This window comes from Haliotis asinina, chromosome 5 (assembly GCF_037392515.1).
Source record: "Haliotis asinina isolate JCU_RB_2024 chromosome 5, JCU_Hal_asi_v2, whole genome shotgun sequence".
In the NCBI taxonomy this organism is placed as follows: domain Eukaryota; kingdom Metazoa; phylum Mollusca; class Gastropoda; order Lepetellida; family Haliotidae; genus Haliotis; species Haliotis asinina.
This window is the reverse complement of record NC_090284.1, coordinates 4,453,358-4,477,555: the sequence shown is the minus strand read 5'-3', so window position 1 is coordinate 4,477,555 and position 24,198 is coordinate 4,453,358. Positions and strand designations below refer to the sequence as shown.

At 40.2% G+C, this 24,198-nt stretch overlaps 1 protein-coding gene across 3 annotated transcripts in view; it reads left to right on the top strand.

The window, feature by feature from the left end:
• LOC137284787 (neuronal acetylcholine receptor subunit beta-3-like) overlaps positions 1–7,032 on the top strand; it is a 65,722-nt gene extending 58,690 nt beyond the window's left edge. For all 3 annotated transcript variants that reach the window (XM_067816764.1, XM_067816766.1, XM_067816765.1), the window contains 4 exons: positions 594–1,048; positions 1,903–1,989; positions 3,931–4,046; positions 5,119–7,032. In XM_067816764.1, coding sequence (XP_067672865.1) covers positions 594–1,048; positions 1,903–1,989; positions 3,931–4,046; positions 5,119–5,583 — 1,123 coding nt within the window. In that variant the 3' untranslated portion in view covers positions 5,584–7,032. The remainder of the gene's footprint in view (positions 1–593; positions 1,049–1,902; positions 1,990–3,930; positions 4,047–5,118) is intronic.
• Positions 7,033–24,198: the final 17,166 nt, after the last annotated feature.

The following is a 24,198-nucleotide window of genomic DNA, read 5'->3' as shown; positions in this document are numbered from 1 at the left end:
CCGGGTTCGATTCCCCACATGAGTACAATGTGTGAAGCCCATTTCTGGTGTCCCCCGCCCTGATATCGCTGGAATGTTACTAACACTAAACTCACTCACTCACTCATATGAATAACAGAAACCGGTCACCCATAAGGATATCTCATTTAACATACATACAACAGTTAGTGTATCCCATTTACATACAGTCAATCGATGTATTCAGTATACATACTAGTCAGTTTATCCTTTCTACTTACAACCAATCAGAGAATGTCGTTTGTGTACAACCAATCAGGGCATTCTGTTTACATTCAACCAACCACGTATCCTCTTTACTTACATATAACTACTAAGTATATACTGTTTACTTCAATCACTGCACCCTGTTCACTTACATACAACCTATGTATCTCATTCGTGTTTCACTGTACTCCGCAAATCAGTGTGAAACGTTTAGGTCCATCCAACCACACAGCGTACCATATGTGTGTTCCTCGTGACGATATGTACTGTCCAATTACCACGTTAAAATACACTCAAATATATTCAGTTTGTCTCTTGTATGTTGTTCAAAGTGCAACGACTAGTATAAGTGATTCCGTATTTTTCAGCGCCGATACTCGACTGGAAGAAAAGAGAGACGCTTTAGCTGTCATCTCGCATGATGGAGGAGTCGTATGGATACCACAAGCTGTCTTCAAGAGTTCCTGCTCTATTGATATTCGCCATTTCCCCTTCGACGTTCAGACATGCGTATTGAAGTTTGGTTCTTGGACATATGATGGATCTAAGTTGGACCTGGAATTCTTATATGATGTGATAGGTTTTGAAATGACAGATTATATTCCAAGCAACGAATGGGATATTCTAGATTCTTCAGCTAAGAAGAATGTGAAATATTACCCGTGTTGTCCAGAGCCGTATGTTGACCTGACGTTCACCCTGAAGATCAGCAGGAAGGTGGCGTTCTACAACTACATCCTCATCCTGCCCTGCGTTCTCCTCTCTTCACTCACCCTCGTCCTCTTCTGGCTTCCCCCAGAGTCCCCGGCTAAAATGCAGCTAGGTCAGTAGTGGTCTGTGGTACACACAGACCGTGTATTGTAAACCTATGTTACATATATGACGTGCCGTGTGTACCAGTGAAACAGCTATCCCAGTAGTTTGTATCAACAGCTCATAGAGCAGGGATAAATGATCATATTAGCAGCTTGTTGAGTACATATAGAAAATACAGTACCATTATTTCGTACCAAGAGGATTATATATAGCTTGTTGTATGTTAGCTATGTCGCACTATCGATTATAGAAAACAACTATTGATTTGCGACAGACCAGGTGGAACATTTAGTGCCTTCTTATGGAACCCGTTTAAACTTAGTTTGTTCTCATTTAGTACATGTACTATGAAACTAAAGATCTTATAGGCTATTTAGAGACCAAACCAAACCATATATTGTGTTATATACTGACGTGGCAAATAGAATAAGACATATTATCTAACTGGGGGCAATAAAGGCCGTTTATTGTGTAATAATAGAACACCAATATCATCATTTCGTTCTAATTGGGAATAAAGAACGTGACTGGTAACTGTATATGTTTCCCATTTATTGGGTTTTGGGGACAAAGGCTGACGCCTTGCGGACGTATGTGTAATGCGCCATTCCAGTCTTATGAAAGTGCATGACGTTACATTATCACTTCCAGGTCAGAGGCTCAATGTTCATTCTCAGCTCCCTAAGGAACATATAACTACATCCTTTGCTGGTCGATTATTGTAATAGTTTCACTGGGGTCAGCAAAATAATGCGAACGTGTGAGATACAAGCTTACCTTTTGGATATGATGCATGTATTATCTATCTTTTTCTCATCTATCACGAAATGCCTACACATGTATCTGTTTTTCCCGTTTCAGGAATGAATATTTTCGTGGCTTTCTTTGTGTTGTTGCTGCTGCTGGCTGAATCAACACCCCCAGCAGCGTCCTCCATCCCCCTGATCGGTACGTACAATCACTTGTCCATGTTCATATGCAGGAAGAGCTAGCATCTCTAGAGGAAGCTGTTTCCTGCCCTTGTGTATCGCACAAGTGTTGGTGACTTTGATTCCATGCCTTTGATTGATGAGCGAACGTATACGTAACTCACGGGTTGGGAAAGAAAGGGAAATTCTATGTTCTTCATCTGACTGAGGAAGCCTGTTAATGAGGTAACTCCAGAACTGCACAGGAGGGCTCGCCGACTGATCAGTGAAAGTGTTGCACCTTTAGGCGTACAGGGCAAGAGTTGGTTTTCTGTCGGTGAATGATAAGTGAACGTTTGGTTAACCTTAGGGTTACGATAGGAATCTATTTTCCTTGTCAGTGATCGATGTGTTTAGGATCTGACTATATGATGAGTTTCGGGAGTGTCACACTGCCATCTAACAGGGCATGTTTTGCAGTAATAATATACTCAGCTACTGATGTATTTGGATACTCTCAATGGCAGAATGATGTGCATAGCGGGTGGTGCCATGTCAAGGGTTAGCATCCCATTTACTGTGATATATAAGGTTAAGTGTCTCGGGTAATGGCGCATCCATTCCAAACAGGGCCTCAAATTCAATAAAAACGTATTCATTTTCAACAACATTTCTTCAGTACTTTTGTCAGCTCTCAAGAAACTATGACGGCTGATGATATATTATGTATAACTGGCATTTCAGAAGGTGCAAAAACTGAAAGTCAAATAATTGTTTTTCGAATGATTTATTTTGACCCCATGATACTTTTGTTGTCAGTAGAAACACGCAAAGTTCCTCGAGCTCTCCTCAATGATTATAAATACCTTGGGATAGAATAATATTGCAACATCTCAGTAAACTGAAAACATCAACATTGCCTCCGCTAATATATTTAGAAACATGTCATTATGTAATATTTTTAGATTTTCATGCGTAAGTACCTCTAGGAAAGAATTCCATGTATTCAGAATGACCTCATAATAGGATCCGACTCAAGCCGTTACATGTACATTTGTACATTTCAACTGTACAGTCGGCGACGTTATCATATATGTGAAGAAAGCGAACTGCACGACAGACACTTTCTTGCTTGCATTACCAGATTCTTTGATCGTGGACCCCACCCATTACAGAGCGGTACACACATTCAGATGAAAGAAAACACCTCGAACGTAAACCCTAAGTCGTGCTAAAAGACGATACCTAACTTTAAATGTTGTGCTCCGAGTTTTATATGCCTCCATGCTATCGCAAGTAAACAGTCTATTTACTGAAACTAAAAGTTGCATCAAAGAGCTTGATTTTATGAACTGTTTCAAATTTCGAAGAACATGTCAGCACTATATCTTTTTCTCTCGAGATGAAAGCCCTCTGGTGTTTAATTAATGGATCCAATATGCTTTCTAAAGATGCTATCGTAAAAACGTAATTGACACCAAATTCATGGATTTGGAATTTAAATTGTGCATAACATTTCTTATTGTATTTACCACAGTTATGGTGCAATGTCTAGTTATTTCATTCCTCGCTAAACTGTTCAGATGACTTTCTTTTGACACCAGTAAATACATGCTGAAACATATAAAGCCTCTGTGGAGGTCCGCAGTACAATGTATCTCCAGCATCACCTTTTCTTCTGTAAAATGCGACAGGATTGGATGATCAGACACGCGTGTTGGTGAAACGCCATGGTGTGGTCACTGAATCGGTCACTGTTTACTATGTCATCCTGGTCCATTTGCTCCTGATTCGGTTGATCACATATTGTTGAATGCTGTGTTAAATACACGAACTAAAAAGGTAAAACGACCCTTCTCGTTTTTTAAGAACGTTTTGTACATAGAGCAAAACCTGGCCAATATTACAATCTATATTGTCCATAGGTATCCCACACACGTATGGGGGCACGCCATGTCTAATGACTCATGTTTTGTTACAGGTGCATACTACTGTCTCAACATGATATTAATCACGCTTTCAACACTACTGTCAGTCATCGTGGTCAACCTGTACTTCCGGGGATCACGGACAACTGTTCCACGTCTTTTGAAGAAGGTCAGTTGGTGATGCCTGTTGCCTCTCTACACCCATTTGTTCTATTTCACCAACGTGAATTACTAGAATTTTGTAATGTAACATAGTTTCAGATATTTGCACTTGTACATTCCATTCAGCCTCAAAGCTGATTGGTCTCTTGAAGCGATTTAACTTCACAGTACTGTTTTGTTGAAGATAATAGCTTATGACATTATCCCACAACACAAACGGGGAAAACGTCATAAATGTAACTGTAGTTATTCCAACAGGTTTGGGAAAATGTGTGAAAAATTAAAGCAGATGTCGTCTGAAGTTTACTGAGAAAACGTGATGGAATTCAACACTGATGATATCTGCATGAATTTGGATTGCAAACTATTCAGACAAGACCTAAGCCACCTTCGGACACCAGTTGTACTCCCCTCCTTGTGGACCCGTCTCTTTACGTATACAAATCAGAATGTCATTTGTTTCACATTTAGATCCATGCATAAAGATTCTGAGTGGCAAACAAACCCCAACTCTCCATAAGCATGTATAACAAAAGGAATGGCTTCAGCTTTCCAATGATCAACTTTCCCAGTATGATCGAGATTATAAATTTACTCTAGATTCAGCAGACGTTTCTTACGGATATTGAGGTTTTCATCCGTATTTTTTCTGTATTCAGGATTACTAGTATATATCTAGATTTATACTGACTACTCGGAAAAATATGTTCTTTGGAGGTATACATGTTAATCTGTTATTCTTGGTGGTTAAATTTGAAATCCGCCAATATTTGAGGTTGTCATGATTAAATATGAACACATATATGCAACTTCATATTTCATATGAAGACGAATGAAATACATTATTCATTTCAGTATTTATTTATATCGTGATCTTGAAAATACATGTCAGATTATTTATCTTGAAAGTGCGAATAAATAATGCTTCCTTCTTACATAATCAAACTGAAGACATACTCGGATAGTCTAGAGTTCGCTCTTCACGTCGTTTCTGGTGTCCCGTCTGTGATCTTGCTGGAATATTGCTAAGAACGCCGTAAAACCAAAATCACTCACTCATTCAAATACCTTTGCTGCAGGTGATGTTGGACGGATTTGCGCGTATCTTCTGTATGCGGAACCAGCTGGTAGACAGAGGGGAAGAGGACCATATCGCGGCCACCACTGCCCTTCACGTGAAAATCAACCGTGAGAAGAAACACAGTGACTTCAAGTATGACCGAGTGGGTTGTTACGAGCTCCAGACAGAAGAGAGCTGGCGTGGTATGGCTAACGGTAACAGCGTGCTTAATTCATCAGGAGAGGCTGATGCATCTTTCGGACACCAGTTTTCTGCTCTGGAGGCGGAGGTAAAAGACATAAGGCGACTTATGAAACTGATGTGGGATAAATCCTCACACAGAGAAGAAAAGGAGAGACTTGCTCGGGAGTGGAAGGTCATGGCGCTAGTGCTTGATCGTCTCTTCTTCTTTCTGTATCTCATAGCCATATTTGCTTCAGCGTTCACAATATTTGAAACGACGATGGACAAAACAGCTGAATAAAGGATTTCGGTACATCACTTATGAACTGTTGGAAAGACGGCACAACCGTTGTAGGAATGATACACAAATTGCTGTGTGATATTCGCTTTTCGAACCGACACAAGAACGTACCCATAATCAGGAACAATTACCTGTACAGTGAAAACAACCAACTGTTTATAAATGTGGTCTATCGCTGCAAACATGAAGACCATAACTACCACTGTGTATCGGGCTATAGCCTCTTGTTCAGTGTGAAATAATATGCTAGGCGTTTTCTACCAATATAGTTACATCTACCCAGCGGCCAGAATGATCGCGACAGCGCTGGGACGTTAAGCCTTCTGTAGATACTAATGAAACGTCGATTCCTTGCGAAGACATGCTGTTCTTTTGGATACAGTTTTCGTGGAAGTGGATGTTCAAACGTGCAAATAAACATTTACAATAGCCACTGACAAGATCAATCATCCATAAATATGTTTATATTATTTTTACACGTGTTTAACAGGGTACAGTCGTGCTGTCCTGACAGTAAGTTAAGTTCACATCCATCCAGGATCTGCATGAAGCCAGGTTCACCCCTAATAAATTATTTATCTGCCCTCATAAACAACTGTACAAGCATCATATCGCAAAACTAGACAAGTCTGCACGTTTGTGTCTCCCTGCTACATTATATCGGCACTCGTCATATATTCTTACGCAATCATAATATTATCAACTTGGGACTCTGTGTAAAGACTTCGGGAAAACTAAAGTACATAGCATGGACTCGGGTTAGAATTGAACATTTGAATGTGGATACAAAGTTGACCCAACAATTTGTACCAGACCCACAATTGGGATGTAGTACATGAACGTACTTCTGACATTTTTGATAGAAGTGGTTGGCACTAGACGTGAATTCATCACCGTTTTACAAACAGTCGTCATTACCGTGTGTGTGTCTACTGACCGACAGGCCACGGAGTGTTCAATACTTGTGATGTCAGCATCTTTTCTGAACCAGCATTATTATATTTGTTCGTACTCTAACACTAAAGGTACGTTGTAGGATCAAACACAAATATAAAGTGATGCAAGTATTGTCATATATGGTCGCAGAACATATGTGTGGATTACATTCTATACGATTTCATGACACCGACATCTACTATCAGCCATACGATCTCGAAACCGCTACACGAGGTAATAAGAAGAAAAGAAATGTAACTGGAGAGTAGATATGGAAGGCGAGGTGTAAATTACGGCCAAGCATCTGTGTGTATTGCAGGTAGAGGAGAGGAGAGGAGAGGAGAGGAGTCGTGCGTTGCTAGTATACAGATCCAGGAAAGAGGACAGCTGTGGAAGTAATTGTATTCATTAGGTTGTATGATTGCTTGCTGTTACTGAGTTCAACGGTAACAACGTCGTTCTTCATGACACGAATGTTGTGCTAGAATAATCATTTCAGGAAAAAAGAAGAAAGGAATAATTCAAGGATAGGAATAATTAGTGTTTACGAATTCCATAGGACAGTGATGACACCAGGTGTTCACTGAACGTTTGAGCATGGTCTGCTCTACCGGTAGGAATAACAGATGCGTGAAGAAGCGGAGCACGCATGGGTCACAACAGACCAGGGAGGTGCATTACTGTACAGTGGATCAGTCGTGATGGGAATTCTACTTCTGTTTATCACCTGTCTGTGCTATTGGGGCGCTGTAAGTTCATATCTGCAGCAGACTGGTGATATGGAATTAAGGTGTTCATCAGGAGAGTGTGAAGCTGCTGGCAGAGGTGTGATTCCATTTCCAGATCATCAGCTCACTGTATCATGCAATCAGTCATCATCTGCACCATTGTTCATGAACTTTTCACCTGCTGCAGAGATGAATGCCTTATCTTTTCACAACTAATTGATGTCATATATGTGCAATGACTCATTGTCATTATAATCGAACTCTGGTTGCTCTTCATCCTGATGATTGTAATCTCATAGCTAAAGTTGGTTGCATATCACCAAAGATGATTGCACCTCATCAAGAACAGTTTCACATCACCAAAGTTGCACATTACCAAAGTAGTTGCTTATGAAAAGAGAGGTTGCTTATGATGGTTGCACATGACCAAAGGTGGTTGCACTTGACAAAAGATGCCTGTACATCCTCAGAGTGGCCGCAGCCCATTACCGGATATCCCACACGGATGCACAAATGTCGACATTTGCAACCGTTCATTTTGTGAATAAATGTTTTTATGTGTTTGTCTTAAACACGTAGTCATTGGCATATTAGTTTAATGACAGTGATTTGAGTTACGTAGTATGTATGAGACAGTTTTTTATTGATGAATTAAAACTACAGCCACCAACTGATACGTCTGGTGTAAGTGTACCCATGTCTAGAAACATCCTGATTTTCATGGTGATGATACTGGCACCATTTTCGTAGAAGTGATCGACTAGGTTTATTCAGCATGACGATTTAGTGAAAACAAGTAAGACAAAAAGAGAAAAGGTTAGTTTTCGTTATGTTATACATTTCCACGTATGTCTTGGTAGACAAAATATAGGTAATAATGAATTTCCCATTGGGGATTACTGAATTACGAGAAGTAAAACAGAAGACATGCTACCTGTTGACGTTTGGGCTCATTAACAAGCTCACTGAAAATACAATGTAGACGAGAACGGATTGCATGAAGTTGTTAATGAAATATATTCTTATGTATATTATAAACATACTAATTTTAAATGTTTATATTCATTGCATATTATGGTTCGTTATATGTATTAGTGATTTCATTTTGTGTATATAGAAATATCTTTCAATAAAAGTGCTCATCGAGTTGACCGTGCATCTTCAGTATGGGTCTGATGAAAGCAGTATAACTGTGTGGCCAGTATTCGCATTCGCTGTATATATTTCTCAAATTGTTGGCCCAAATGGAACTTACGACAGTATCTGCATATAGCACCAACAAAACCTTTCAAATCTTCAACAGACGTTTGATCGCTGGATTCTTGAAATTCATCTTTCCTCTTATGCTCCCCTTCTCTGTCTCACTCACTAAGACATAGACTCACTCACTCATATTTCCATTCACTCACTCACTCACTCGCCGAGCCACAGACTCATTGTTCATAAATCCAGCTGTTATAGTCCGGATCTTTATTCTGAACAAATTTTCATCCGATACAAATGTACCTGAATCACACAGATATAAGTTCTTAAAAAACTGAAAACTAAAAAAAAAAATAAAAAATAGCTGATAAGATTACACTCTTTCACATGTTCTGTGAATGCGTCATTCTTCTTCCCCTCCACTAGCTCGCCCCACGGGAGTCTAAAACTCTTAACTCCTCACAGTATGATTGCAATCTGAGACGTCAGCTCTGGTTTACTGGCGCCGAAGGCACGAGGTAATTTGTACAATTTTTCTCCCATTAGGAAAATACGGTTTAGGCAGGTAATCTAGATTGTGTCTGACTTACGCCCAGCGTATCAGTGCTCAGAATCCTGGTTATAGCCTCATGTTAGTTTGCCATACATTGGCACTTGCGGTGCCATGCTCTCTTTGACTTTCACCATGGCGATCATGCTGGGCCTTGTCGAGTCGGATTTGCCTTTAATTAGGAGACAAACTTTACGTTTTTTGATTGGCAGGTGTTGCTGAATATTCGTATGGAGCTGATGGTGCTAGCTGGCGGTTTCAAATATTTTAATTTTAGGACGTATTGGATAACGTTCGTAAGTCCGATAACAGGCACTACTTCGACGCAGTTAAAAAACAAAAACAAAAAAAGAAACATTACACATCAGTAAATCTTCTCAACAGATGTCTCTCTGTGTGTGAACCCTCACAGCTCCGAGACGTTCATAGCATGAGTCGATAAGAAGCATGGCGTCATTGCTGATTATGTTATATACTTCCACGATGACTGGAGCCGTTAATTAAAAGTTGTTTCGAAAATGTAATTAGTACCTTATTTGTTACGGCAATCTTAACTGGTCATTTTTTCAAGGTGTTTCTCCTGCTCAACGCAAACTCTGATACATTCCAATCCTGGTTCTGAGTGCGTGTATGAAAAATGCTACCGAACTTACCCACAGTCGTCTCACAATTATCCCTTTTTTTAGTTTTCCTGTTGCATCAGTTAAATATGTACAGCATTTTTACTGACAAAAGCACGATGAACTGGACGCCAGTCTTCAAATGTCTGCTGCTGACGCATGTTATGTAGACACGTCTGGCACTTAATCACATCACACCTTCCTAGTTTTAGATCATTTACTGCTGATAACATACTCATATCGATAAGAACGGGAAAAATGCAAGTAAGGAAGAGAGAAATTAAAAAAAATCCCATAAGCATGCCACTTATTAAATGGCCAAAACAAGTGATTTCATATAAACTAGCGGTGTGCGGGTTGCTCAGATGTGTTTCTTCTGGATGAGTTATTTCTGGTGTCCTGTTCAACTATCAACCCTCGGGTAAGCTACCATATGATTTATTCCAAAAGACATTAAGTATTTAGATTACAAAATTAAATTAAGAAATCTGATTGAATGAATACTATGTGTCATGAAATGGACTCTCTTGCACTTACACCCTGTGTATATTTCAAACAAACCACATACATTTAAGTCCCTACGCACAAGTTCGGAAGACACCGACATCACCGTCGATGTACGGAGTAATTGTTTATACATGTATTCCTTATATGGCAAGTTTGGAAGCAGGTGTTTGGCATGGAGTTTCAATCATCATGTCGTAAGGAATAATAAGTCTTTTATTGCATCAATAGGATGGTACATTGAGTGCATACACCCCAATATATGTAATATAAGTCAACATATTGTCGAAAATATGTGAAATTGTGCCTTTAATTAAGAAAGTATGTGTCAGCAGCAGTAGAAAGATAGTGTGAATGCTCATTTGCAAGGTCATGGCGTTGGATAGCATCAAGCACCATGTTGACATGCAGTAAGGTCATGGCGTTGGATAGCATCAAGCACCATGTTGACATGCAGTAAGGTCATGGCGTTGGATAGCATCAAGCACCATGTTGACATGCAGTAAGGTCATGACGTTGGATAGCATCAAGCACCATGTTGACATGCAGTAAGGTCATGGCGTTGGATAGCATCAAGCACCATGTTGACATGCAGTAAGGTCATGGCGTTGGATAGCATCAAGCACCATGTTGACATGCAGTAAGGTCATGGCGTTGGATAGCATCAAGCACCATGTTGACATGCAGTAAGGTCATGGCGTTGGATAGCATCAAGCACCATGTTGACATGCAGTATGTCCATTTTAAACATCCTTCGAATATCCACTATATTTTTTTAAAATAACATCAAGTCCTTTGATTGTTTACCAAAGCCTAATCCGCATCCCCAGGCACTGTGAAATCTCAATTATTACTCATCAATAATTACCGTTCCCTTCAATGTCTGGGGACAGGGAAATTAGCCAGCTCCTTCCTTCAATTCGTGCACATCACCCGCCACCTGGACAGCTTCAACAAACATGAGATGTCTTTGTCTCTAAACACGCTCAGTAAAAAGTAGGCTAACAAAGTGACCTCATTGCTGCGAAGCCACTGTTCCCATTTAACACACTAGATTTACGATAGTCGGACATCGCTTTGTTGAAGGATCCTCACATAACATTTTCCACGCCCGTCCCCAGACAGGAATTGTTCATATCACCGTACCGGAATCTAAGACATAAAGACTGATAAAAGACCATTAAGTGGCAAGTGTGGGGGAAGAGTAGACAATTGACCCCCCCGGTTTCCTATTTGTCTGCATTCTGCGTAGATTGGCAGGATCGTTGTGGTTTCGTCTGTTGGCTCAAGTTGTTTTTACACACATATGTGATTTGAGGTTTCGGTCACTAAAACCCTTTCTTCTGCAAGTTACACTGAACATACTTCTCGCTGAAATGTTTCACAACATTCACATTTTTTACAAAATGCCACCAGTGACAACTGTAAATTATATATTTAAATACATTGAACGTCAGTCCGACATATCTTTCTGTGCAGAATGTGGAGAATGAATGGTCGGAAGATGAACAGAATAATGTTCTACTGCAGTAATCCAATTATATGAAAACGCGTTAAATATATTCCAACTTAGTGTTAAATCAGTCTTCCTGAACTACACCCAGGACAATTTACAAGCCATTATTGTTTTACATAATTCCCAGTGTCACCTGGTTTAAACGGCACCAATTTGTCATATGCACCACACGCTACAACGGCTGTATAATCAACCTTGATATCCGACTGTGAAACGCACAAGAAAAGAAGACGTGCATAGACAATTTACTACATCATTCCCATGTTAGTTTGTGAAGTGTTCACCAATGCTGACAACATGTGAGGGAGAATGAATAATTAATCTTATTTATTACCTTCTTGAGATTACTGCAAAGCGATTGCTTTATCTCTGTAATGACACGTAGGAAGAAACGACGAGTGTGTTATATTGCTGCACTGATGGTGTCCACAGATTGGCCCTCAGTCGAACCCGTGAAAGAGAAAACAAACAAAACGTCCATGGTGAAGTTTATGACGACATAAGCCAGGGTTATTGTTCGAGGTTGAAAAAGGCACAAATAATAAAAATAATAGGGATCCCGTTGCAACACTCACGTCAGCGACCTGCTCTGTAATTTGTGCACACACAGAAAGTAGGGCGACGTTCTTCATTGTCGCCCTGGCGAAACCCCATCACTGGCCGCTACAGTCCTTCCGCTGCTATTAACTATCGAGGTAGGTCTGTTTATTTAACCATCTAAGTCAGACTAAGTACAGCTGTCACATGGCTTGGTAGAAACCTAGTTTCCTTTGGTTACACACGCCATTGTGACTCACCCCAGTATCCCCAGTTATCAGACAAGGGATGCGTTAGTCTGTCTCACAGTCCCCGAACACATTCATTTTCCCTACTACCACGCCCTCTCAGGGATGCTAAAGCTTAAATGAATCAAGTCTAGATTTCCTAAGGTTTTGGATCTCTGGTCTCCCTTGGGCTCCCTTTCAACTGAATCATATTGGTTTGTTTGTTACCATCAAATATATTATATTCAGAGAATAAGTGTTGGTCTAGGGATATGGTGATCTGTTAAGACAATGCTTACACTTTAATAGAAAAACCGAACTTGCATCTGATATGGCCAATCTGTAGGAGATATCATGCATTGCGACCTTCAGTCACGGCACATCTTCGGTCGGTTTATAGTAGTATATAACATGACCCTTGGGCATTATTGAAAGGTGAGCCAGCTTCCCGCATGTCTTCGGCTTACTTTTCAATGATGCCCGATGGTCATGGTTTATCCTACACTTACATTCTAAAAGTCTCCATACAACATCTGGTGGACGCACTGCAGACAGATGCCCGAGCCCCGCAGAACGTTAGATGTTGCACATTCCCTGGACAAGGTCCAAGATGTGTTGACTGAAGTACTGGATTCTCCCAGTATGGTATTCTCCCTGTCAGGACTACATAATCCAGAATCGTGTCGACCAAGAGACCAGCTCTTCACTTTACCTTTGGTCACAGTTACTGGACAAATGAACAACGCGTCAAACAGCGAACACTGGAGGATTCCCCAACACAATGGTCCGATATTCTCATCATCATATCAACACTGTGCTGATTTATCGATGTCATACACAGGAGTTCGGCTCCATACAATGTGAAATGGCACAACTCGCCTCACATCAGGGAGATTAATTACCAGGTTCAGTAGGGTACAAAACATCAAAGATTGCCCAGTTGCCAGTTTCAAGTCCCAGAACTTGATCGAGAACAATGGTGTATGGCAGTTTAGATTACTTAAGATAATCTGATATAACGAAGTGCTGAATTATAACATATTCGTCTACCTGGATCACTCTTTAAGTAAGGGGCTGGCGGTGCAGTTAACCCGTAACAAATGGAACCATAAGACCTCTACGGGGTTGCTCTTGATTAGACAGTATGTGTCAGATATTGGCAGTGCATGTTCATACAAGAAGACAAAGGCGCATTGCATTTAAAACATTGATATATAACGAAGCATTCTGGTTTGTGCTGAGACGGAAGTCATGTGCTGAAACAGTCTGAATGAGAGATGAAAGGACATGACATATTTTACGTGTGTATCCAACAGTCGATGAAAACAGACACTAACAGTGTCGGGTTCAGCAGCAGCAAATTCAAATTCTAGCTTTCGATGCTTTCCCGTATTGTACGAATATGATTTGTAAAAGTGTAGTTAGGTGTACATCATATTATGATTCAACGTCCTAATTATTTGATGATCACATCATTTCAGAAATCATTATTACATTATAAAGAGATGTATACGCAATATATGTATTACATGTTACATTTGGGATTCAGCAGATTAGACGGCTGACTTTGTGTGCTGGCGATTACATGCCTAACCCTGAGAATGTGAGTTCGAATCCTGCAAGGGACTGAACGTAAACATAGTACTGGAAAAGTGTAATCCCAAACAAAACGTGTTACTTTTGATCACTTTCCAGATGCTTTCTCAGTTGTGAGACATACACAACGATAAAATATATTTGATGATGTTCATGTAAGTAAGCACTTTGTGCAACTGTGCGCATAAACCATCACTAGTACTCCTTTACAGAAAGCAGTCTTGTCAAAACAGTAAATACTGAGCTTATGAGTGACTATCAGAATATTCTTGCAATATCATATTCTATCACAACGGATTTATGTTCACAGGATGTACCCCAAAGATGTTTCACTTTTTATTCCACTATCTCGTGGTGTGTCTTATATTGATATTACTTCACAATGTCTAGATATTTAGACAACAGAAAAATGCAATTATATTCAAATAGTCTGTCTAGGTATTTGGACTGTGTGCAGAGGGGAGGCATTAGTCATACATCATTGAAAACACACCTAAGCTTCCATTACGATAATACTACCATTCATATGACGCTTTCTTCATGGATAATTGTTTTCTCCTCTCATCCATATTACTCTTCAGGATATTCAAGATGGAAATTATACCTCAAACTGGGGGTAATTTGAACGTAAATGTCGAATTTAGAGTTTTTACTTCGATTTTGACATCTTACTGCAGGGCCCTCATACGAGTGGTTCGTGACAGAACTAGCAGTTCACAAAGTGAACATTCCTATATAAAAGGGCTACACTTAGTAAGACGTTGAATCACTTTAAACAGGACAAGATAATAACAGATATCCATTTGCAAAGATGCATCCAAGTCCATTTACAGTTTACAATGATTCCTGTGCATACCGGCTGTCATTGTGCTTTACAAATAAGTGAATGAAAATATACTCAAACGCAAACAAGCAGGACATTAAAGGTTTTATTTAAGCATGAAACATACAAGACAGTAATTGGAATGAGGGTATGTATGGTTTCAATTAACATATTTGGTGCTTTTTCACTTCGAGTTATTCTTGGGTTCATTTTTCAATTTGTACTAAATACATAAGCAGGCATTATCCTACTTGAGTAGTGTCGTCAAATTCAAATGATTAAACAGCGTTGGTACTGATCAGGCATATTTTGTGTTTAGTAACACTGGGCCATGAAGTGGATGCTTAACGTCAGCGTCAGTTCATTTCCATGACATGTAGATTCCTTCAATGAATGTAAATGCACATCCGTGAATATCTGATGGTGAATGCGCTAATGTCTCTTTATATGACGTTAAGTTCTGGCATCACTATACGGATGTCTTCTTATGTGGATATGGCGTTAGGGTGAAGGCGTGTAGGTACTGGTGTCCCAATATGTGAATTTGACATTGAGATGATGGCGTGAAGGTACTGGTGTCCCGTTATGTGAACATGACGTAGAGGTGATGGGATGAAGGTACAGGTGGCTCATGTCGATATAACGTAAGGGTGATGGCGTGTAGGTACTGGTGTTCCGTTATGTGAGCATGACGTAAAGGTGAAGGTGTGAAGGCGCTGAGTTCTCGGTATGTGGATATGGTTAAACTTTGTCTAAAGTGCTAGACAAGATCAGTCCATATGTGAAGACAGCCTTGGCTGAGTTCTGAAGCTGGCAATCGTCGCTCCGTTTTTCTAAGGATCCCTGCAGTTTAGGGTGTCTAATATATATGACATATAGGTAAAGAGAATTCCCGACTTGCGTACTCCACATTCCACTGGAGACGTCGCCGTTGATGTTCTTGACCTGGCTGGTTTGCCCGCAATGGGCGAAGGTCGTCAACCTGTTCTCGTAGATACTGCTTTCTTGCCAGGTATAACACAGGCTTCAAGAATTGCTGACTGGAACCTGTTTCAGAGAGGTGCCTTCTCCGAATCCATCTGTCTTGGCGTGGGGTCGTTACCGCTTGACGGCCATTAAGGGTCCGGTCTACAACTGGACAGTTGCGCCCAAATGCCAAATTTTGGCATTTGGATGAATCGTCCGTTACTGTTAGTGAAACATACCTACACCACTCCATGTGTAATTGTGCTGGAGGTTTGGCGCGTCGAAATTGTTCCATGGCCATGTGTAGAAGTGCTTTTTCTGAATTCCTTACGACTGTATTAAGTGGACATGATAAGCTTCTGATTGTCTTGCTTTTACAAGTGATTGATCATATATATCATGATCTTTTTGCAAATTTCGAAAGAATTGAGGTGCGTTCCTTCCACCATTTCAGCAAACTCTTTCTCTTTATCTTTTGAAATCATGAACCGATTACTACTGAAAGAGTCCATGTCACAATCACTTTTGTCTCTGAATATATCTGAACGAGATCTTAATTTTATGGACAGCATAGAATTCTTATATTAAATAAATGCGTATTTTCAGATGCAAGTCCAAATATTTCATTTAAAAACAGCATAAGGTTCGCCCCCAACTTAATTAAGCAATGTCCAGTTCAACTTTTCAACGAAAACAAAAACCTGGGAGAAATTCCTAGCATGATAACAAAGAAATTGGAAATGACAGTCGTTGCTTCCTTATTATAAAGATAATTGATGATTTCAACAAAACTTAGATTATAATGCCACTTGCTAGTTAGTTTAAGAGAATAGTAGTTATTAGAATCTGTGCTTGAGTATGATAAATTTGATCTGCTACAAATTCATGGATACAAAATCGGGGTATGTTTTGCTCCCAATACATCTGCCAACATTGACTCATCACTGTGAGATTGTGTAAGATTTAGTTTACCTGGGCATAATGGAAGGTGATGCGTAGTTCAGCTTATACGGAAGCACAACAAAAGCTAACCGATATAACTGAGATAACCGACTGACTTAATCCAGAGCTTAATTACCAGCATAAGTAATATTTGAGACCCAGCCTTGAAAAAAGTTAACATTGGCACAAAAATCACATAATTCAGTTATGAAAAATACCCCAACAAACCCCCCCCAAAAAACAACAAAAAAAACAACAACAAAAAACAAAAAAAACCCAAAAAACGAACTACAGACATAATCACGTAAGTATAGGCTCGTCATCATCCGTCAATTGTGAAAATATCTAACGTTTTATGTGCCATATTAAAAAGCGAACGTAAAATCGTTAAGTTTGTATCATCACGCTTATCTCCCTTCCACTGCTGGCGGCCCCGCTGGTTCATCTTCTGGCTGACAGCATCTACGGAAATGCATCACATAGTAAGAGCGTGCATGAGGTGCCAAGGGTTAGGCGCTCCGATAGCAACAGGCATAGATGTAAACAAACGAAGGGTTATCATATCATCCCGCATTACAAACAGATGATCGAGCAACAACATACCCCAGCAGTCAACAGAGTTAAAGGCGCATCGTAATCTACACACTCATGCTGCACGATGTCTTATTGAGGTACCAGCATGGGGTATTTCCGTGCTATACAAATACCGACATCACAGCTGCACGACGTGTTACTGAGACACCAAAAGGGCACAGCCCAATACAGGGTACATTCCAATACAGGGTACATCCCAATATAGGGTATATCCCAAAACAGGGTACACCCTAATACAGGGTACATTCCAATAAAACGTACATCGTAATACAGGATGCATACCAATATTGGGCATAAATGATGAATACACAGTGTCATCTCTAGGAAGTGATCAAAGTTAACATGTATTATTATAACTTACTTGGGCTCTATCAAACAAAAGTACTACAATCTGTATATAGCCGAGAACATGTAATCCCAAATGCAACATGTGTTAACACACCAATGACATCCGACACTTGGTTAGGTTAGGGTGCTTCCCTAGTGCGGAATACACGGCCGCTACACATGGTAATGGACTTAACGTAAAAAGTGTATTCTTAAATTTACACTTGAGGCACTCCAATGAAACAGAGGCAAAATCTTACATGTAGTAAGCGCTCTTCCACAGTATCTACGTACACACAAAGGATTCACATGACATCTACGTGGTTAATAGGAACTTTAAGACAATAGGAGACCAGAAATTGACTTCACACATTGCACAATGTGCAACGCTCTAACCACTAGGCTAGTCTCAATAGTAACATTAACATTCAACCTGTGAGCCAATGATTAGCCATTGATTAGTTGGTGATAAGCTCAACATCCACAAAATCCCAATATATGTATACACGCAGTGAAAATGTTTTAAAGAGTAAATATTTATGTATGAATATATATTCAGTATTTCGTACTTGGATGGATTTTATGTATATATGGTAGTTGTTTAAGTAGTGGTGGATGAATACGTGTTAGTATCAATAACAGAAGTAGCAGTAAAATTAGTTTGAAACATACCAGTATCAGTTACTGTTACTGTATAAACCGTGGTCGTGCAAGTAGCAGTATTGGTTTGAAAGTATCGTGTTGTTTACTGGTTGTAAAAGTAGCAGTTTGCACTGTTGCAATAGCATTATTCAACATATTAGCTGTGGCAGTATTTGTGGTTGAAGTAGCAGCAGGTTTTTTTTATGCTAGATGTAGCAGTCTCCGTTGACGTTACAGTACTGATTGCAAAAGCATCAGTTTTGGTTGCAGATGTAGCAGACTTGGTTGTTGGAGTACCTGTTTGGGCTGCACTACGAGCTGTGTGAGTTTGTGTTTCTATTAGAATGGTCATCATCATTGATGTTATAATCTTCCCAATAAATATTATGAACCGTCGACAGAAGAAAGTCTTGTTACACTCTAAAACTTCGAAGCCTTGCAGATCATTCAGTTTCTCCGCTGTAGCCATTGGTACCTACACCGTAGTGGAAGGCTCAAAGGATTTTGGTGGGTTCCAAACTACGAGCGGTAGCCAGCATGGCGACTATGTCTCAGCCTCAGTTTTGCAGACTTTGGAAGAGTTTTGCAGACACACAACAGTTGGCTAGGCACAGGGCATCAACGGATCCAGTAACAAACAAGGGCTTGTGAAATCGAGCCCCAAATAGCCAGTGAAATCTCTGTACACTCTTGCCATGCCACTGACCAGACGATGAGAGCTTGTATGTCTAACGGCAGTTTAATGTGCCACCTTTATCAAATCGACGCGAACTTTCAATCTGTAATCGCCGTAATATTTTCAGAGGAGTCCAGATCTACTTTGGACATGTATTTTAGGCGTGGACGTGTCTCAAGGTGTCCCAATGAACGAGATGCGATGGTTAACGAAGGTCAACAGGGATGGGTCTAAAATGCTTGTTGCAGTATCGCTATGACTGTTTGGTCATGGAGGAGACAGTTGGCATTGCGAGTGCTAGGATATCAAAGGTCACTGGCTACTTTAGCCGAACTGGTGCTGCTGGAGGAGTGGCCAAGACGCCATAACGGTGTCTTTGGGAGATTGATACGAACCATGACAACCATATCTCCACAACTGAGTCACAAACCGCGGTGACATGACTTTATTAATCAACTTACAACATTTGACACGTGTCCTTGTCACCTTTGCCTGTGTTTTGCATCCTTACAATATCCCGCCGTTCTCATTATTGTCAATTCATTCCAGTTATACACACAAACACATATCTGTGATCATCTGTTATTTCCAAATATTCCCTTCTTTCTTAGAGTACTGTTATTAATATCAAAAGTTCATAGCGATGATGAATCTTTTTTGTTAACTCCAGATCTTTGTCATCGACACTGGCATTATTGCCTATGTGAATAATGGTCAAATCAATTACAGCCTCACGTTTTACGCCGCGGTGTACTGCTCCGTTAATGATAATAAAGAACAGGAATACAATAATAAACAGGTAACCAGGCCCACAGCGGCGTCAAGTTGACATAGCATGCAGGTGTCCAAACAAAAGCAGATATTCCGGTGTGGAGGTATGCTTCAACAGACCTTTCAAATGAGTATCTAATGTCGGCTTCCAAACTACAGGTGTTGCTGTTTATGTACTTTCCAAGTTTCCGCTAGTCTAGGGACTAGTCTCCGCCCATATCACTGTGGATACAAGCGCCCATGTCCATGTGTTTATAAAACATTTACAACTAATCATTTGAGAAGCATAAGTAATGCACCACCCCATGTATTACTAAACCGTTTTCTTATAACCCCAGATCTATACCTGTTAACTCATTTAATATCCTCAAAGGCATCAATTTGAACAGAATTATATCTTTGGAACATCTGATAGAGATATCGCTGTGACAATGGCGAACATTGTGACTTTATTCAGGTCAAGCAAATTACAATGAAAAAACCCAAAATCAAGCAATGGAAAAGTTCTGTCCCACGGAATATGAACTTGTTATTTCTTGAGCAAGACAATTACAAAAGGTAAGGAGACATATCGGTTATATCCACCTCTTGCATCAATGGTATCCCGAACACGACGTCGCATACTCTGAATCAGTCTTCTGATTCTTCATCATTGGGATCCTGCGCCATTCATCGATTATGACCTGTGTCCAGGTGCAGATTGTGTCTAAATCACTGAGTGTAAAGCAGAAGTTTAATTACACATCCACTGCATAATCATTGACGTAATAATTTGGTGGTGCATTATTTATGTTGAGGTGCATATGCGGTGACGGTGTTGGGCCTTGTGGGGACAGTTTTAGTAATGGTGTTGAGTGTGGTGGATACAGTTTATGTGTTGGTTGCTTAAGGTGGAAGGGAGACAGTGTTGGTAGTAGTGATGGTTGTGGTAGTGACATTTGTAATGTTGGTAGTGATGATGGTTGTGGTGGTGGCAGTTGTAGTGTTGGTAGTGGTGATAGTTGTGGTAGCGACGGTTGTAGTGTTGGTAGTGGTGATGGATGTGGTAGTGACAGTTATAGTGTTGGTAGTAGTGATGGATGTGGTAGTGACAGTTATAATGTTGGTAGTGGTGATGGCTGTGGTGATGGCAGTTGTAGTGTTGGTAGTGGTGATAGTTGTGGTTGTGACAGGTGTAATGTTGGTAGTGGTGATGGTTGTGGTAGTGACAGTTGTAGTGTTGGTAGTGACAGTTTTAGTATTGGTAGAGGTGGCTTTGGTGGATATCATTTTCAGCAGCAGCAACAAAAATGGGAGAAAAAATGGTAGCAGTTGCCACGGTTGTATTTGTTTCTCACCTTGTTACAAAGTTATCTCTGGACCACATTTACTTAATATAATTAATGCGTACGTCATCGTCGTTCTGTGAATCAAACTACAGTGCATTTCATGTAACAATATATGTGCATTAACATGAATAGGTGACGTTTATATTGAAAAAAGAAGCTTTTTTTATCTGAGTCTAGTAATCTTGTTTCTAATCTATACATACGTTCCATCTACATGTGGTTTCTACCTTATTCACCAGCTGACAGTAAACAACATTGTCTCCGAACTAACGGACAGCCTCAGTGTGAATTTCATACGCTTTCCACGAACCGACAAGCTGTAAAATTCTTTCATCCAATCCTCGTCACAGATTGAACAGCATTTAAATGATTTTGGTTTCTTGTAATACATAATTGAGCATGACACAAGACGCTAAATAGATTATTCTACCGTGACTTTCAAGAATGCTTGGTTCTGATTGGTTAAAAAGAGGCATGTTTTTTCCTACGGATACCTGTTTTGAATCAAGCCTGTTTCACGCAAGAAAAAGAAAACGTGCGTATGAAAGCGATCCATCTATCGACATCCTCCGCGTTGAAGCATGCAACAATGGTTGCCAATAACCCATTGCGATGTTGTATATGTTCAATAACAGGAGAAAAAAGCTCATCAAACATGACGAAATCTATATTTCATAACACACTCAATCAAATAAAGCACACACTAAGCACTGTGACGGGGTCATGAAATCATCGGTGACACAAACGAACAGTCTCTCGTCTTTGTCCTATGTCGCTACGTTAAACGTCGGTGATAACAGTTTTAAGATAAACCGCCGGGCAAATTTTACATCCATGGTTAAGGGTTGCTAAGAATGACATAGACACGAAAATGTTATTCGGTCGTGGAGTATTTGATATCGGTATGATTACTGTGTTTTTTACATTTAAGAGGTGTCAAGAATGACAACAACAAGACGCTGTAGTCACTTGTGTATCTAATTCGGGTACGACAGTTGTGTTTTTGACCTTTAACAGCTGTCAAGAATGCCAACAACAAGATGCTGTAGACAATTGTGGTGTATCTAATTCGGGTACGATTGTTGTGTTTTGACCTTTAAGAGTAGTCAAGAATGACATTAAAAAGAAACTGTCATATGATCATGGTGCATGGTGCATGGTGCATGGTGCATGGTGCATGGTGCATTCGGGTGTGATATTTGGACCTCACGTTGTCAGTGTGCGTGCCACCTTTAATTCATTCAGTCTGTTAACATTTCCAAATTTTCGACCACATTTGCAAGTTCATATTTTCTTTCGCCGCCAGTTTGATTTATGTGAGTAGTCAACAGTGCCAACTTTGCGAATCACCTGACAGTACGCCGAGTCGTTTTATCGACTCAGATTTGATTTGGATAGGGATGAAGAGTTTGTCGATGCATAATTCACTCGAAACCAAAAAAGAAGAAGATTTACACTTTTTCGGCAGTAAATAATCAATATATCAATATCAAAACGATGTGTTGCATTATGATTGTTAACGATTCTCTTCATTCTTTGTTTTCATTCTGTTCATCAATTTTCACTGTTTTGTATGATGTTAATTGCACTACTTGTAAATACATTCTGACTCTCTCTCTCTCTCTCTCTGGAGGTGTGAAGACCGATCCCTTTCACGTAATGTGAATAAAATATGTTTCAAGTAATTAAATAGTAATTTAGTGACTATACATGGCCATAATGCTGTTGTTGCGTGCTCTTCCTGAAACACATGCCACGCTCTTCAGGGCCGATGATGGCTGCAGATAAGCCCTGCACGATTCACACTTGCATTCTGCTGCTCTTACAGTGATTCAATTAAAGCTGATGTCAATAAGTGAAAAGCGAACGTCAGACAATCCAAGCTCCGACGTCACTGGTACTCCCCTGGCTTCTTGATGCAAGTATAGGTTTGCATATACTTTGACACGTGTCACCGGGAGTTACTTTCTAAGAACCAGAGCGAGTCGTGGTGTGGTGTTTGTGTGTATATGTGTAGTGTCTGTATGTGGAGCGGTACATTGTTTATATTTTCGTCGGTGTTGAGTTTATTTTTGGAGCATTTTATGGTGTAAACGTAGGCGGCATAGTGTGGGTATGTAGACTAGTATAAGGTAATATGTGTTCAAGTGTATATGTGATACGCGGTTCAGTGTATATATGTACAGCGTTGATGTGTGTAAGTGGTGTAGTGTATATATGTACACTGTCGAAGTGTATACGCGATTAGTGATGTAGAATATATATCTGTGATAAGTGGTGTAGTGTATACGTGATAAGTGGTGTAGTGTATATATGTACAGTGTAGAAGTGTAAATGTAATATGTGGTGTAGTGTTGAGCTGTATGTGTGATAAGAGGTGGAATGTATATATGCACATAGTTGAAGTGTGTATGAATATTCAGTAACAAAGTACCCATGTGATAAGTCTAATAGTATGGACATGCATATGTGGTACATGGTGTAGCGCATATATGGACCGTACTAAAGTGGATACGTGATGATATGTGAATACGTGGCGTGATATAGTGTGCCTATGTGATGGGTGGTGTAGTGTGTCCATGTGATGGGTGGTGTAGTGTGTCTATGTGATGGGTGGTGTAGTGTGTCTATGTGATGGGTGGTGTAGTGTGTCTATGTGATGGATGATGTAGTGTGTCAATGTGATGGGTGGTGTAGTGTGTCTATGTGATGGGTGATGTAGGGTGTCTATGTGATGGGTGATGTAGTGTGTCCTGTCCATGTGATGGGTGGTGTAGTGTGTCAATGTGATGGGTGATGTAGTGTGTCTATGTGATGGGTGGTGTAGTGTGTCAATGTGATGGGTGGGGGTGATGTAGTGTGTCCTGTCCATGTGATGGGTGGTGTAGTGTGTCAATGTGATGGGTGATGTAGTGTGTCTATGTGATGGGTGGTGTAGTGTGTCAATGTGATGGGTGGTGTAGTGTGTCTATGTGATGGGTCGTGTAGTGTGTCTATGTGATGGGTGATGTAGTGTGTCTATGTGATGGGTGGTGTAGCGTGTCTATGTGATGGGTGGTGTAGTGTGTCAATGTGATGGGTGGTGTAGTGTGTCTATGTGATGGGTGATGTAGTGTGTCAATGTGATGG